Here is an 18,599-nt window from a genome sequence, read left to right as displayed (position 1 = left end):
CCTGAGATTCTCTTCGGAGTCCTGGCCACAAAGGAGGATGTAGCTCGATCAAAGGCATGGACCGACGAAAGACAGACGAGCTGAGGTTCAGCGGCCCTTTGACCTTGTCTTTTCACTTAATATTTAAATTCCAGAAAGTCACTAAGCGCTTCGGCAGATACACTCTTCATCTGCCCCCAGATGACTCACTTCTCATCGTGACATGAGGTGTGGACCTGGGTTAGTCCCCTGAAACGGACCACAGCATAAAGGCCAGCAGGTACATTTTATTCTTTCTTCTCGTGGCTAACAAATTCACAGAACTCAGTCAAGACGGAAAACCTCCGGGATCTAGCTGGGATTATGCCATTTCGAACTGCTCCATCTTTCTATACTATCTGGAAACCAAAGGGCTTCGAAGGAAGGAAATAGAATTTTCAGGCCATGAACTTACAAAGACCTTGCAGTAGATGGAATGTGATCGGGTTTTCAAAACATTCCCAGAAACTCTGCTTGATCTGAGCTCTTGAAGCTCCTGATATGTAAGTGGTTTATTCAAATCCCTTAGACACAACTCAGCTGAAAATGATGGTCCCTCATATTGTTTCCTTTACTTAACAGTTCTTAACTCAAGATGGATAGTTGTTTTATTACTGTATCTTTCCGCTGACCTTGAAATTCTTCTGCTTGTGGCTGTCAATTAGTACTGGGACGTAACTAGGATGTCAGAGGGTGGGAGCCTCACGCCCGTAAGCTCTTGGAGGTAATGGGGCTCTCATATGCTCAGAACGAGGGTTTTCTCGAATGTCTAGCTAGCGAAGAGCTCTTTCTTCTTGGCATATCGCTGACTGGCCACCCTCCAAAGGACGGCATGTCTGCCAAGCAGATGACGTTAGTGGGGCGTGTGGCACTTCTCATCTTTGCCAACCTCAGCTCTCACCTTTCCAGCGACTTGGCCTTTTGCTACAGGTGTGGTTGCTGTGACAAAAGTGTGTGTCATTAAGAGAAGAAAAATCCTCGGTGTCAGTAACGAAGATGAAGCTGGAAAACCCACCCTCCTCTTCCCTAAGTGTCCCAGCTGCCAGCCTTCAAAGGGGTCCCATTTGTGGTGCAAAGAGTAGACAGAAACCGGTGATGGAGGGAATAAGCCACTGGCTCAGACGTCCCCAAGGAATCGATTTCTGTTGCAGAGAAGTTGGTAGGGACCCCTGAGAGTCAACCCCCTTCAGGAACTTAGAAGACACTGCCACTTACTCTTGACAGTAGCTTGCACCTTGAAATATTTGTTTAAATTGCTTCATGTTTGCAACATATGGCCAAAGCATCTTTGAGCTTGAGTGGCCCTCCTGAGCAGTTCTGAGGCAGTAAGATTGAAACCCTGTAGCCAAGAGTTACACAGACCTCATTAGGGGCTAGTGAGCGAGGTGGGAAGGCCAAATGGCAGCGAGGCGGCTTACTGTTGGAATGGGGCTTCAGGAATGCAGGATAAAAGGACTTTTGCAAGTGGAAGTGCACAGTGACATTTTTATGAGCACCAGCCACTAAGACCTCTAAACACTGAGCAGTGCCCAGCCATTCACGTGGTTCCTTTACAAAGACAACCGGGGCTGCACCACGCCGGGCGGAACTGGCAAGCTTTTCTGGCAGAACACTGATGAGAGGGAGAGAAAGTGGGCAGAGTTGGAGAACTGTATTTTTATTATGACTATTGGAAAATTGCACTCGTTTAGCTTTAGTTTTTCTTTTGTTCATGAAAAAAGGAATTTAATAAATGTAACTCTTTCATTGCTTTAGTTAAGCTTGGAAAAAACCGCAGTAAAACCTAGAAATGCAGTTTGCATGTCTCTCTTCTTTTAATTGGGTTCAGCACAGTGCATGTGGTAGACGCCTTTAGGAAGACGTCTGCTAACTGATGAAAAAGGAGGAAGAAGACAGCCCATTATCCACCTCATCCCCTACTGCCTGATGGGATTTTCAAATGTCTTCAGAGTTTCATCATGGCTCTCCCCACACAGACACGAGTCGGGGTAAGCGCTGGAGGGAATTCAGTATTTAACGCAAGCGCGGCAGCTCTGGGTTTAATTTTCAGATGCAGACTAAACAGCAGGTCTGTAGTGGAAGGGAGGCCAGGGAATTCCAAATGGAACCAGGAAATGGAAACACTCTCCCTGCAAACGTGAGGAGTTGTGTCCCCACGATGGCCCTCTTTGTGTGTAGCAAGGAGGGCGGAATCACAGAGGTCCATGTCCGTTCTCACAAGTCCTTATTTCTTCTCCTTGATTGCAGAGAATTCTGCAACTCTTTTAATATAAAATGCTGCAGGCTAAAAATGCGTTTGTAATTTAAGCTATCTTGCCAATAAACCTACAAATACCTGGTAATCTAGAAAGAGCAGTTACTGTGTAATAACATATTCTTTTTGTCATCCTAATATGTTCAATTCCTTCAGGGCTCAGAATGACACACTGAAGAGTTGTTTGTGTCCATGAATGTCTCGAGCCAGTCCTGTCAGAATAGAAATACTGGGTTCTCCTCCTCAGCAGCACTGACCAGGAACCAATTTTTCAAGTTCCATCTGCAGCTAAGCGACCTGCAAGACCACAACGCTGAGTTTTTCTATTTCTCTGTCAGATATTTTAATTTAAAATGGATCGGGGCTGTTTTACTTAATGGAAATGATTATCTCCTCCAACTAGGAAAACTTTCCATCTGATTTTTTTAAAAACATGTTTAATGGAACATATATAAACCATATAATCTGGCAAGTACAAGGGATGCTGGTGGAAATGCTAGGAGGGAAATATGTTTTTCAAAAGACTTAAGAAGTTGGGATATTTATGGCAATTGTACCCCACCTTTTCTTTATTTTAGCTTTATGCACATAAAAATATATGAGCATCAGGACTACTTTGCATGTGTTACCATCAACTTGATAAAGACAGTTTTAAGTTCTTACCCGGGGGTGTTTAAAGCAAAGAAGGTGGATCCCAGATGTCACTGTCCACAGGCACCACCCTGGCATTGACAGGTTGTGTGACTTGTACCCTATTCCCACTGTGTCAGACCAGCAAGAACACCCATCCAGCTGCCCAGTAGGGTATGAGCAAAAATGTGACCACCAAAAGGGAAAACTTTGAAAAAGAGTCAAAATCCTGTAAGACTATAGTGCAGAACAGTGCTAGTTAATTACAGTTACTCAGCCTGTGTTTATTTCTTTACCTGCAAGTCAACGACAGATTGTTGAGAAGGAAAAAACATTATTAAACAGTGCCTCCAAAAGAAAAGAAAAGAAGACATCTTACATTCCTAAAACGTACTCCTGCTTGCCTTGTTCCTGCCCTCGGTCAGAGTTCCATCACTGAAAATACTGCGAACAGAGGTAACATTCATCTCCAGGATACTACGAATTTCTTTCCTGGGATGAAGGGCTATTTAAAAATATCTTCAGAAGGGAGTTACATTATTCAGGTGGGGAAAACATTTTATGTATAAAGTAATCGCAATTCTCAGGATCCTGTGAGACACGATTTCTGAGGACGGTGAGTTTGATCAGTTTTCCACGCCAGTTCTAACTCTTATTGAGGCAGCCTCATGTTTAGAAAATAACTAAATATACAACAGCAAAAGGATTTTTCTATGAAGGAGATATTCAGAAGAGGGAAATTTATTCCAGCATTTCCAAAACTGTTGAGGAATTGCAAAGTAGTTTTTAAAAACGGTTAGGTTAAAGGCTGCTTAATGATTATATTCCCGACGTGTTTATTGATGACAGAGACTAGGAGAAAACTTTCTCTTTGTTTTCTATGTGTATAAAATTTTGCATAACTGTTCTATTTGTTGCCAAGGAACAGAACATTTCTGGATTTTAATCGCTATTGCACTATATGTTTTTCATTTTCCTGAGATAGGACATTTGAATAAGATGAAAATACCAATAATAATAGTAAGTCAACAAATAATTATTCAGTAGACATGTCCAGCAAACACTTCCTGTGTGTAAAGGAAGTGCTTGGAAAAAGCAACATATTTCTATTCACACATTAGGAATTTTCTTAGAAAGACCAGGTTTTAAAGCCAGTTACTATTTATTCATATTAATTTGGGGCAGCAGCTTTGGATAATAATAAGAAAGTCTATGCATTGAATAAATAATTGGTTTTTATCTAATTCACTTCAAAATGCAGAGGAAAAGCATTCTGCAACCTGCATAGGAAAAGGAGGCAGACACTGCCATTTTATTTTTAGCCAAATCCATAGACTTTACCACACAGTTAAAAACAATCATTCTTTTAAAAAACTTCTATAGGAAATCTGTCGAGTCCAGAAACACTAAATTTTGTCTTTTGGAGTTTTATATATTTCCCTAAATTGAGTGACGTTCTTTCACTTCTGTTAGAAGTTTAGGTCCTATCTATAAGATATTTCCTATCAAGAAAGAGCTGACTTCACCTTGCCAATATTCCCTTATTACAACTGCTGGCTAAGCTAATTACTTCATATGTTTATAGTTAGTAATAATTTTGATATGTTTCCTTTGCCCTGTCCCTGTGCTGTTCTATCCTTGAGCTGCTTTATTGTAAGAGAGAGATGTTGGGTTCTCCTTTGCTCTCCTTTTCCCCTTGACCTTTGCAATATCAGAGGTCAGGGGTTAAATCAAAAAGGATTTCCTACACAACAAAACAGTGCCACTCAGAGAGGGCTTTGATATAATTCTCCTTGTTTTGCCAGTCGGTACCAAACATTCACTGGTCCACAGAATGTTTTACCAGCTTGAAATTAATCAATCGATCAATGAATCAGTCCTCTCTATGACTTGGGCGTGCAAATCACCGTGCTCCCTGAGTGAGGAGAAGAGCGACTGCTTGCAGGTCTGCTTCATTATGAACTAGTTACTGCATTGGCCAAGGTGCCATGGAGAAGATGAGTGTTACAGGGCGAATGCTCTCCTCCGTCCCTCCTTTCTCCCGCATGCGTCCAGACTAAAAGCCCCCGTGCAGACGCCTTCTTGGAGAACCAGAAGCTGACTGCAGTTCGTCAACTTGCTTGTCCCGAAATGAAATCTCTCATTTTGCTCCAAACAATGTTTAGGTTGTCTGAAATACAAACATCCTTAAAACTGCCCTTGAAGTCTCTGTGCAAACATTCCACTTTTTTTTTAAGGGGGGAAAATCCCATGATAACCAAGGCATACTGAGACTTCTTTGCCCTGGTGCACACCACCCACGGAAGATGTTATTCGCAAGTAACAACTCTGTTTCGAAACAGAAAGCTTTGTTTCCAGTCTTTTAGAAACTGAAGACTTTCCAGTTGCCCCATTGGGAAATTGAAAAGGAGCAGGTTTATACCTGTCTTAGCCGCTCGAGCTGGAGCTTCCCAGCCCTGGACGACAATGAGGGATTGGGTTGAAAAGAAGGAGAACTGTTAGGAGTTTTAAAACCTGTTTTCCCTTTGGGCAGGGCCCAGGTGAGGAAAAAAATGCCTGAGTTATATATAAGGAGTCACTTCTCATCTCCACCTTCAAAGGGGGAATCAAGGAACAGGAAGATCTCTGAGAAACCAGCAAGATCTCGTGAGAGGTCCGAGATGGACTGAGATTTATTCTCATCAAAATAAACACTTGAGAAAGAAACTTCCCTGACAATAATAATAACTCAATGCTTTTCATAAAAACAAGTGTCCACAACAAAACCCACTACTATCGCCTACCAAAGTTAAGAATGTAATCCATATGGCTGAGAATTCAACTGCTTCAAATTACTAAAAAACTAGGAAATTAGCTAATTTCTACTTATTACTTATTTTATCACTTTAAGTGAAATTATAGTAGAGTTACTTCGTAAGCTTTGTTGTCACTGGTTTGGAAATCCAAAAAAAAAGTTAATGTGAATATTGCAGATTTTTCCCTTTAGATTTTGGAGACTTTTAATTTCCCCAGTAGGATGACGGGACAGACTTGAGGTCTGCAGCTAACGGCCCTTAGCGGACTTTCCAAACAAGCCCCTGCAGGAGGGCTTCCCTTACGTCCTTATTCCTCTCTACACACATGTATTTATATACACAAACACAAATATAGATTTTGAGATTTATTATAACTGAATTTGTCTCCTCAGAATTAATTTTGCTGCTTCATATCCCAGTTTCAAGAAGTGACATTCTGGAGGCCTTCGTGAGGTTTCAGAATTCGATGGCATCAGGACACTTTACAACAGTCTTTGTAATCTCACATTCATGTGACACACGTACAAGAAGAGTGACTCTGAGTGCTTTAGGATGTAGCAATGACCATAAAATTTCCCCTTTAGTTAAAAAAAAGAATCCTTATTTTAAAAACATGCAGTGAAAACACGAGGTCCAACAAGAGAGTAGTTTTGAACTAATTAGCATTCTAGAATTTTCAAGAACTTAAATCTCTAGAAATGAAACACATAGCATCCCAAAATAAGTCAGAACATAATAATACTCCTTGGAGTTTATATGATTGTGGATCTCTCAAAAGGTTCTTGGGAATAAGGGAAGAGGCATTGTGAGGATCCCATTTCACGAATGGGTAAATAGGGTACAGAGAGATGAATCTGCCCAGCAATGGGGCTAGAAAGCACAACCTAGGTCTCCTTACACACTGTTGCACCCTTTTCTTTAGACATAAAATATTTAATTGTGCTAAAACCTTCACCACCTCAAAACGAGATCTGGATGTAACCCCTCGAGTACTGCGGATGAAGAAGGGATCGGAGCCTGAGTTAATCCAGACTGCCACATGGAGAAGCCATCTGGGAGGGTATTTGGAAAGAAACACATGGGAAAGGAAAAGATTTTTTTGAATGTAGTGTAAAATTTAACATTCTCCTCCACGAACTTCGATGGAGTCCCCATGTTTATAGAACTCATCACTGTCCTCAGACAATACAGACTAGGAAGACGAATGAGCTCATGTTCTTTTTTCTAATTCCGAGTCTGAACGCTCCTTTCAAGAGCAAATCGGGAGCAGGGTCTGCAAAACAGCCACAGTGATCAGTGAAGACCAACCCGATCCATCTGTGGCTACTTTGACAGTCCTGATTCTCTTGGGAAAAAATTTATGATTTCACTTACATCATTTCTTGGTGTATTACTGCTCAAGTTGTAATCAGTTTCAGCCACATTGATAGTCTCTACCTATGATTTATTTGTTTCTGCCTCTCTACTTTTGAATATGCCGTTCATCTCACCTATAATATCTTCCTTTCTTTCCCCTAATTTGTGTCTTCATTTTCCCTTCTGCAACTAAACAACAACAAAATCAAAACTCTTCTGGGAAGCATTCCCTCCAGTAACACATGGCACTCTACTCACTCATATCCATCCATATCGCCTATCCCCTGTGTGCCTCACATACATTGACATTCTGTGGTCATTTGCTCAACAAATGTTCAAACCTCTCCCTGTGTGTGTTCATTGAGTATCTTCATCTCTGGCTGCGTATTACAATCACTTGGGGAGTTCACAAAAAATACTGATGCTTGGGTCTCCAGACCACATAATCACAACCACCAAAGAGTGGGGCCAGTGGTGTGTAGGTAAATGTTTAACAACTTGCTCTCCAGGAAAAAAAGTTCTGATTTGTAGTATTTGTCAATTTCCGTGGTGTAAATACTCCCACCATAGTGGGTTTCAAGCTACCTACTTGACACCGCAGAATGCTGAATTTGAAGAGATGCTTACAATTGGCTCATAAGGACTGACTCCAACACATACCACTGGGTAGGGTTCAGGCACAGACATATGTGATACCTATATCTATCTATCTATGTATCAATCTATGTGGCATATATATATATATATACATGGCATATACATGCTGAGATATATACAATAAACATATAAATATACATGGTGAGAGTATATATAATTTATTATATATATGTCATCTCTAGGTGATTCTAATATTCAGCTCAGGTTAAGAAGCCCTGAGCTAGATTACACGTTTCTCAGATGCAGTGACTATGTTTTTGTTTGCCTCATCTTCCCCACAGCACCAAGAACAGAGACTGAAGCAATGCTGTGAACAGACCACATAAGGTTATTAATTTACCGTTCACAGCCCGGGCCGTGGCAGCGAACACTGCAGTATCCTTTGACCCAAATGCACAGAATTATAAATTCACTTTCTCTTGATTTTCTTACTGATGAAGGATGAGAGGCTAAATATATTTGGGATCTCCTACTTAAAAAGTCAATTGTTCATTTATATTTCCCTTTGTTTAATATACTTACCGATACTCAAACACTGGCCCCCTACCACTCTCGGTGTCTAGGTATGGGAACAGCCATGAGAATGATCTTTTTCCTGGTAACTCTGCTTTTATTCTACCTGAAGCACACCATTTGAGATAACATGGAGGAATTTTGAGGGCATTATGCTAAGTGAAATAAATCATTCAGAGAAAGACAAATATTGTACAATATCACTTATATATGGACTCGAAAAGAGTTGAACTAACAGATACAGAAAATAGATTGCGGGTTGCCAGTAAAGCACGGTGGAGTGTGGGCAAGTGAATAATTGTTGTCAAGAGGTACAAACTTATTATAAGCTAAATAAGTTTTGGGATTAAATGTAAAACATGGCAACTATTGTTAACAATACTGTATTGTGTATTCCAAAGTGCTACGAGAGTAGATCTTAAAATTTCTTATCAAGCTTTCTTAGTAGCTTCTAAGCTTCTCTCTCAAGCAGCATTTATAAAGAGTAGTAGACACATAAGATTGCCTAGATGGTCTTTCCCAGGCAAGGCAACATTGTCCCAAGGGAACAGAGGGCAAGGTACATTTTTAGAGGCCTTAGGGAAAAGATCCCTTGGGTATTTTAAATTCTATGAAAGAGATCTACAAAGAACTGGGTAACCCATGACCCTGCTTAATAAGTGACTCCAGCAGGTTCTGCACAAGACACCCAGACCTCCCGGCGTGTTGTGCAGAAGAAGGGGGCAGCAGGACATTTCTTATACTTTCATAATGGCTCACATACTTGGCAATCACGATTAATTTATTCTTCAGTTCTCTTTTCTTCAAGATATATTCCCCCAATAAACATGATTCTTACGTTTCTGCGTATGGATTATTGCTAGGACAAGGAACTCCAGGTATATGGAACAAGGGAAGCAAAGCTGGGTCCTAATTTTGATGTTGCCAAAGACTTCAGGCTTGGAATCAGCCACTGAAGCAAGACCTGAGAGTTCAGCAATCTACAAAATCAGTATAACTTAATTTCCCAGTTTCCCAGTCTTCGTGGGGTTGTTTGGGATCATCAAATGTCATGAAATGATTTAATGAACAGATATGTTTCCAGACATGAATCATGAAATATTTTGCAGCTAATAAGACTCAAATAAAGTCAATGGAATACGGATAGTCTGGTATTTGGAAAAGACAAGATTTGATGTTTAGGAGTTGGTAAAACACATGATAAAATTAAACATGTTTTATGTATGAGGAACTGAAATAAACGTTTTATTTTTTAAAGGATTTATATTTGCTTTGCACACTTAAGACCCTGGTCTTTTAGGGTTTTTAATCACACAACCACAGACTATATATTTTTGACTTGTCTGAAGGATACAACAAATTGTCAAGAATATTGCAAGGCTGATGTATCAAAACCAGAAAAATGCTAATTAAAGGTTTAATTTGGGGATTTTTTTTTATCAGTTTACTTTTTATATTAATTGGGAGAAAAAAATGATAATGACCATCTCTTACCTGAGCAGGCTTCTTCTGAACGACTTGTTGTGGCTAAGAAAGAAAAGAAAAAATGTTATATTTAAAAAACCCATACATAGTGACAAAAATTAATTACGTGTTTTAAATACAGACGTGTCTGCAACATAAAGAAGAAAATGGCAAGGTTCAAATGGTTTAGCTAAGGTTAAAGGGTGTTTATACATGGTCCCTATATGTTAAGGATATACAATACAGGTTATCTCAATTAAAACAATTCCCAATTAAAGTCTGGCATACATACCAGCTACATCAAAGTAAACTTGCCACTGAATTCACTCTGTTTTTAGTCTGTATATCACAAAACTTGAAGAGTGAAAGGGCCTAATTTATTATTTTTTTTTTTGAGGAAGATTAGCCCTGAGCTAACATCTGCTGCCAATCCTCCTCTTTTTGCTGAGGAAGACTGGCCCTGAGCTAACATCCGTGCCCATCTTCCTCTACTTTATATGTTGTTAATATTTTTTAGTTATTAATGTTTAACATTTTATTATTAATGTTTTTTTCAAAAACATCTTTATTGGGATTTAATTAAAAGTGTTTTAGTATATTCAGAGGGCTGTACAATCATCATCACAATCTAATTTTAGAACATTTTCATCTCTAAAAGAAACCCCGTATCTATCACTGGCACTCCCCATTCCCTCCTGCTTCCCGAGCCACCTTCCCATCCCGAACCGACCACCAATCTACTTTCGGTCTCTATAAATTTGCCTATTCTGGACATTTCATGTAAATGAAATCACACAATATTTGGTCTTTTGTGTCAGGCTTCTTTCATTTAGCATAATGTTTTCTAGGATCACCCATGTTGTAGTTCATTTCCTTTTTATTGCCAAATAATATTGCATTATGTGGATATACTACCCTTTTTTCTTTTCAGGAAGATTAGCCCTGAGCTAACATCACCCACCAATCCTCCTTTTTTTTTTTCTGAGGAAGACTGGCCCTGAGCTAACATCCATGCCCATCTTCCCCTACTTTATATGTGGGATGCCTGCCACAGCATGGCTTGATAAGCGGTGTGTAGGTCTGCACCTTGGATCTGAGCCAGCGGACTCCAGGCCGCCCAAATGGAACGTGGAAACTTAACCACGGGGCCACTGGGCCAGCCCCTATACTACATTTTTTAATCCATCCACGATTTGATGAACATTTGGGTTGTTTCCACCTTTTGGCTATCATGAATAATGCTGCTATGAACATTCATATATAAGTTTTAGTGTGGACATGTTTTCATTTCTCTTGGGTCTATAGCTTGGAGTGGAATTTCTGGGTCATACAGGTAACTCTATGCTAAGCTTTTTGAGGAGCTGCCAGTTTTCCAAAGCAGCTGCACCATTTTACATTCCCACCGGCAATGTATGAGGGCTCCAATTTCTTCACACACATGCCAATACTTGTTATTGTGATATCCTACTGGGTGTGAAGTTGAACATCATCATTGTGGTTCTGATTTGAATTTCCCTAATGACTAACGATGCTGAGCATCTTTTCATGTGTTTGTTGGCCATTTGTATATCTTCTTTAAAAAAAATGTCTACTCAGGGGCGAGACTGGCGGCGCAGTGGTTAAGTCCGCACGCTTCACTTCAGCAGCCCAGGGTCTGCGGGTGCGGACCTATGCACGGCTTATCAGGCCATGCTGTGGTAGGCGTCCCACATATAAAATAGAGGAAGATGGGCACGGATGTTAGCTCAGGGCCAATCTTTCTTAGCAAAACGAGGAGAACTGGCGGCCGATGTTAGCTCAGGGCTAAAAAAAAGTCTATTAAAATCTTTTGCCCATTTTAAAATTTGTCTTTTGATTACTGGGTTGTAAGAGTTATTTATATAGTCTGGATACAAGTCCCTTATCAGAATATGATTTGCAAATATTTTTTCCCATTCTCATTCTCCCATTTGGTTTGCTCATTCTCTTGATGCTGATTATCATTTGCAGAATATTTTGTTATATCTATATCTATATCCATATCTATATCTATTTAATTGTGTATGCAGAGGAGACTCCTCTTTTGAGTGAAACACCTAAGGGAACTTTTTTCTACCCAGCCTAAATTAATTTTCCAATAATTACAGAATTAGAAAAATATTTAACTTATTCTTCAGTATTGCGAAAGGTGGATTTGAAGCCCAAGCTTTTTGCTGGATCCCTTCCATACTCACTCTCCAGTCTGAATGTAAGCCTTACTTATTCTATGGCTACATCACTGAGATTTGTGAATACAACTGAGCCGCTCTGACGTGGAGAGGGGCCTGCTCTCATGCTACAAATGAAAGAAATAAAATCGCTACAGTTCTTCCAAACAACAGAAGGTAGGGCAAAGCCACCACATCATGGAGGGGTAGAACTCTTATTCATTGTCCTTCCTTTCAGAATTCCTGGGATGGCGTGATGTCTTACTGCTGATGTATTAAACATGTTATATGAAAATCATCAGAGCTTTTTTTTTTTAAAAAAAAAAAAGGTAAAAATAAAAGAAATGACAAGATACTTCCGTTCACTGAAAAAAAGTTCTTCTCTTTGACTTTAAATCACAGTAGAGATGAGATCATAAAAGCCCAGGTTTTGAGATGATGTTTTCTCCAGGCGGAATCGAACCAAGGACGATTAGGACTTACTGCCTCTTAGGATTCAAAAGTGTGTGCTAAGAGAGTATTCATTTCAAAGAGTCATTTGTAAGAACAGACTGCTTTTCTTCCTTCTCTTTTTTCCTGCCGATTACACCTGTACACATGTTTATTCCCAAACCGTTTCAAATCCCCACACATTCTTGCAGGCTGACTGCTTCCTACTGCTCAGAAGTCCCCCTCCCTTTCTGGCCGAGGATCCCGCATTCATGTGACTCCTGCACACTGTGGGGCTCAATGAGATCCTCTGAGAGGCCTGCCAGCTCACCCAATTTTCCATGAATTAGGTCCTGACACTTCAATGAGGGGAAAGACAATGTCTGAAACTCTGCCAGCCCTGGCTCCCGGCCTAGTCCGTGTCACAGAACTTCTACCAGCTGCCCTTCCACACAGCACTTCATACTTTTCAGACCACCAAACAAACAGACCCTTGAATACTCTCAGTGCGGGTTGGGGTTACGGCCGCCAGGATGTTTTCCCAGCCGCTGGCACCCAGTGGTTCCAATCTGTGCCGGGAAAGTTTTCTGTTGTTGTTATTTTGTTTTGTTTTTATTTTTATGAATGGCTTTGGTAAAAAATGCAGACGGAAGCATAATACTACTGCCATTCATAAAAAGGGAAAGGAAACACTGCTGTCTGGAAATCTTTTGGGAAACACCAAACAAACTGCAAGTCTTCTCTCTTCCTTGCGGCATCTCCTAGCTTAGAACTAAGTGTTGATCCCTAGAAACCAGTCGCCCGTAGGATTCTCGTCGTGAAAAACACGGATGACCACTTTATTTTTATAAGAAGAACCGAATAATATCTACTACGCATATTAATCCTTAGCGTGGTTAGCAATATATTTTCCTGCACCTTAATAAACGAGTAATATTTTGCACATGTACTTCCCACACACAAGCGAAAATCCTTTCTACTTTTACCATCTGCCCCTTTGTGATAGGAAGGACCCAGGCCTTATTATTTCCATTTGCTCCTGGGGAAACTAAAGCAGAGGGAACTTAAATAACTTCCCTGAGATCATTTTCTGAGCCTAAAACGACTGAGTCCTCCAAGGCTCTTAATTGCCTGTATAATGCCCCGAGGAAACCTCTCTTCACCCTTAAAAAAAAACAAAGGAAGTCAGATCTGGATGCATCCAGGAGGAGAAGCTATACTCATGGCCTTGAGTTCTACCCGCAGAGTCACCTTCTTCGGGCTCTCTCAGGATTCCTCCCCCCCCGGCCCCCACCACCACTGCAGCAGGGCCCAGGTCTGACTGTCCTCAGTTGCCAGTGAAAAGTGAACCCCAGGGGGCGAGAATGAGGCCCACCGCATCCAGCAGCCCTCCATCCCCAGGAGATTCTTCCCACCGTTTCCACTGAGGAGGGTCTGAAGACGTCCCTTTTAAAGGCGTGGATTTCATGACTGTTCCATTGAACAGATGGCAAAGCCCTCCGAGTTGCTTATTTAGACAATCATGATGATTCCACTTCTCAATAGTCTGTGCCCTGGCGAGTTTATACATTGAGCACACTTTGTTGACCTGGCATGTAAACTTCTCGGGGCGCTGAGATTTTAAGTTCCTCATGTTATGAGATTGTTACACCTTTGAAATAGCTCGCAATGAAAATCTCTCATTCTACTGTTGCATTTAAACTTCTAAAATACAGTGGGTGAAAGGGAGTTTTCTCTCAGAACAAAACACACCACCACCAACAAAGGACTCTCAAGAAATGCTTTGGATTAATAGAATATTAAAATAAAACTGTGAGGGGAAGTAAAAGACCCCATCAATGGAACGTATCATGTGAAGACCAAGAAGGGACCCCTCTAACCATATGGGCTCAGCGTGTAGGTTACTTCTTATAAAAGACCAGCCCAGAAAATCAAAAGTACGATCTTTAAGCAAGTAAATATTATTGTTAAAGTTTGTAAACAGCTTGATAGCACATATAAGAAAGTACAAAGAATACAACAAAGAACATAACTTTGGATTTCTGAGATCATTCAGCAAAAGTGATTTTCTCCAAACGAAAGGGAAAAAGTTATTGAATTTTTAATGTCCACAGAGTATTTTGGTTTTTAAGATTTTGTAGGGGAACACATGTGTAGGAAATGGCCTGCCACTCCATCTATTTTAGAATAATTAAGGGGCTCCCCAGCCCTCCTGAGAATCCAACCTATGGTTCCAGGGAGTCTTGGTATTTTAAAGCTGATGCTTAGACAGCTAAGCCACCCCTTCTAGCAGCACTGAAAGAAAATCCTTCCTAACAAAGGGCCTAGATCTTACTAGTTTGAGTTAGTACTAATCTAAACATTAAATGAAAAGAGTCTTGAATTGGGCTTACTAATTCGATTTTTTAAAGAATGAGGCCCAACGTACAGTAAAGTAAGGATGATCGCTACGCAAAGGGTCGCAAATGGACCTTTGAAGGAAAACAGCCCTTTGTTTGGATCTCTGTGCAGATGGGTCTTTTGGTTTCATGTCGGCAGCAGAATTTTAATCTATTTATACCCTTTTGTTTTTTTGCCAGCCAGTAGTAGGTGGTTTTGCCCACTTTGTTTTAAAATCATAAGACCATTGTTCAATCCAGAGGTAATTCTGTCCCCTAGCACAATTTTTTTTCATGTAGACTGTTTTTCATACTCATAGCACTATACGGTAAGAGAGAGCTCCTAATTATTTACTAAAAAAGAATTTAAAAACCCTCAAATGAGAATTACATTTAGAGGCTTTTCACGTCTCACAAAATAACGTCTCACAGGATAAGCCCGGTTATTTGAAATTTTAAGTTAAATATGGTCTCGCACTAAAAACATTTGCTAAAAGGATATTTGTTTTTAAACTTCCGAAAGAGCCCTTTATGCCAAAGTCAGCTCACTGAAATAGTGGGGTTTACGATCATGTTGGTATCCAGCTTCATGTTCCGCCTGAACTGACTGATGAAGCCATCCCCAAAACTTGGAGAAAGTTTCAACAAATAAATCAACCTATTTGCTCAACTACCTCGACTGCTTTTTGGGCCAAACTGATTACTTATTTATAGTAAAAAGTATCAAACAATTTGACTAAGTAGACACCGATCAGATTCTAGACAAGTAATTCTCCAGTCTCTACACACCCACTCCACACCCAGCCATGAGCCATGAAGGCCAAGAGCAGTGTCGTGTTGTGTGGTGCACATTCTGACGGTTCTTTTTGACTTGTGGTTTGAACAGTATCCTTTGTGACCCTCTGTCATAAGTAGTTTAAAGGCTCAAAAGAGGACCTTTCTCTCTGTATATAACCACTCACCAAGATTCACTTTCATTTATGTGCTGAGAAGTATGCTTTTCACTCTCTGAAATCTCACAGTGCTGCTCTGAATATATTTTCTTTAAATGTGACATTAACCCAACTGGAGGGAGATTACCATCGTCAAGAATGAAAGTTCTTTCCTGCCTTTCATGAAATGATGTCATCAACACACTTGTTCATGGTGTTCTGGATTTATAGTTTTAAAACTTCAATATTCCAGAATCCAAGATTTATGTTTGGGTCCCTTAAAAAATGAACTTCATGCTCTATAGGTTTCGAAACATTTTTTGAAAAAGCAGAAGAACCTCTCCCTCATCTTTTACAAATCAGATCTTATGTGGGAAGCAGACAAAATGGTACTTCTGATAGGTCACAGGACCTCCAACCCATTCCTGGCCCTCCCAGGGTGCCCCGAGGCCCCTCAGTGGAACACTGAGAGCTCCAGGGAAGGTCAAGGAAAGGTCTCTGATCTCTAGATGCGATTCCTCCATCAGGCCTGTATCACCAGGATGGGTGGAGGAGAGCATCTTCACAGCATTCACTCAGTGTGACTTATACTGTTAGGCTGAACCACACGAACACGAATTTTTGTCAGTCAAAACCAGTCAACTAGTATCAATTTCAAATGGTTTAACCTAATTGAATCAAGGTAAGGTGATCCTTCTTGCTAATTCTGCTATATAATTTTTGTGATTTGTCATTAGGCTATGTCAGCCAACAGACTATTGTACTTTCTGGGCACCTAGATCCTGCACTCAATTTCCCTGCTTACTGCTCTTCCCCCTGGGTCCTGACCCTTCCACTTATTTGCCAAAGGCTGCCAGCCTCTGCGGTGGTCTGAGGGATTTGCCCGTACCAGGGGTGATGTTCCAGTTTGCTCATTTATTCTGCAGTCCTCTTCCAGAGCACCATGGCTGTCTTTGTGACCTTCTAGCTAACTTCTCATACCCACTCCAAGCCCTTCTGAATGATACGTCCTCATTGGAACCGGACGGCTGGAAGAATCTGCATATAACAATTCTGAGTGGATATTCAGAGAAGCTGCGAATGAAAACTGTGACTTCTAATTCAATTTAAAATGAATGGTCAACTCTCAGTTAGTGACACCCATAGAGGGGCTCTGAGTTCAGGGTATTCTGACTAACACCAAGTGGTTAAAAGCAACGCTTTGGGTAATTAGGTAGGAAGATGTGTCTGAAGTTTGAAGAATCTATTTCAGATCAAATGTGGGGCAGCAATGTGAGGATGACACTCAGCTGTAGCTACTCAAAGCCCATCTCTATTGCACATACCACTCTTAATGGGCTGGGAGTCTTCCTGTGTTAACGACTCCCCTAATTCAGAATGGCCCTGCCCACTCGTTGGTGGGAGGCCGAGGTAAAGAGGAGAAACCATCCACCATGAGTAGCTAGTGACAATTTTCCTTCAGCCTAGAAAAAGCCTGGGTTGGGTCATAGCCTCTATTTCTTGGGCCTCCTGCATGCACTTAGAGATGACTGGACAATGTGTGTACACATGTAGCCCCGGATGGTTACAATTTGACAGTAACATCTAGCCCTTCTAGTGCAAAGAAGATTTTGTACCAAGTCTCCAAAGAAGTGATAAATCTATGGGGAGTTTTGGCAAATCTCTGGAATTTCTGCTTGGTACTGGGGGAAAAAGGAGGTGTTCTTTATATTCTACTCTGCTTGGTTTTACCCTTAGACTTTAATGCAGAAGACAAAAGTAAGCATCATTTCCAAAGTATTTATTGGATTATTATAGCAAAGTCCCCTCACTGTGCCTGGCCTCGCATCATCTGCTCAAGGATCAGAATAGCCACAATCTGCTCTAGTTAGCGTGTATTCACATCAGCCTGCATGTGTGTGCCAATGAGCCACAGGAGTTTGCATGAGAAGAGATCTGAGATCCTTCTGGTTTCTTTCAGACACCTTCAGAATGGACGGGAAAGAGCAACAGCGAACCCTTTAAAAATCCCAGTGTCCTGATTAGTTTCAAAAGCCAATCTTCTATCATCTGACCCGATGAAGTCATTCATTGGCTCATCAAATTCTAATTATTTGATAAACTATATGTCAGACGTGGACTGGGTACAAAACGAATAAGAAAGGTTTCCAGGTCTTAAAGAGCCTAGAGTCTAAAAGGGGAGACAAATGAGGAAATGGATATTAGAGTACAATGTGCAATTTTAGATTAATTTTTTTCCTATGCTCAATACAACCTCTTCTGTTCAGTGTAATCTTAAGTGTGGAGAGGCGTGATCATCAAATATAGAGAAGAATAAGCGTAGGAAAGAAGAGATGACTGTTTTTCTCCTGACAGGGAGAATGAGAAAGTAGAGATAAGTTCACCGAAAAAAAAAAATGCCAGAAGAAATCTGAAGACTTGAAGTAGAGGAAAAGTATCTTTTCTTCCCCAACAAAAAAACACAAGCGGAAAAGACATTTTCTTTATTTTCACTTTGGAAAGTCAAAGATTATAACTAAGCTTTAAGAAAACCAGAAAACAAAACAGAAAAAGATGCAGCTATGGGGGTAACGCTGTCAAAACCATGGTTAGTTTTAAAGTGATACTTCAGTGGGCTCCCGAATTACAGCATTTAATAGGCATTTTTATTTCACGGAGGATGGCCGCGCCTAGGGGATAGAAAGCATTCTGAAGTGAACAGTCACACGCAGGTGGGGTAAAGGAATACATGGTCTCAGGAGTAGACTTTTCATCTCAATTTTTATGATTCTCCAAGATTTCGGGGGCGGGGGGGGGGGGAATTCACCCTTAGGCAAAGAAGCTGAGCGAAAATTGTGAGATTAATGTTACTTCATAGAAAAAGAGTTAATCTGTTTCAGCCCTATTTCCTTAGCCTGCAAGTATTTCAACAGAAACATTACATATTTTTTAAAGGCTCAAATTATTTATTTATTCTCTTTCCATATTTCTTTTTCTCTGTATATCAC

At 40.6% G+C, this 18,599-nt stretch overlaps 1 protein-coding gene across 2 annotated transcripts in view; it reads right to left on the bottom strand.

Moving 5' to 3' along the window:
- HMGA2 (high mobility group AT-hook 2) overlaps positions 1-18,599 on the bottom strand; it is a 129,032-nt gene that overhangs the window by 4,700 nt on the left and 105,733 nt on the right. For both annotated transcript variants that reach the window (XM_070619680.1, XM_070619679.1), the window contains one exon: positions 9,718-9,750. In XM_070619680.1, coding sequence (XP_070475781.1) covers positions 9,718-9,750 — 33 coding nt within the window. The remainder of the gene's footprint in view (positions 1-9,717; positions 9,751-18,599) is intronic.

The sequence above is a fragment of the Equus przewalskii genome, chromosome 5 (genome assembly GCF_037783145.1).
Source record: "Equus przewalskii isolate Varuska chromosome 5, EquPr2, whole genome shotgun sequence".
Lineage (NCBI taxonomy): Eukaryota > Metazoa > Chordata > Mammalia > Perissodactyla > Equidae > Equus > Equus przewalskii.
This window is presented reverse-complemented; position numbering and strand designations above follow the sequence as displayed.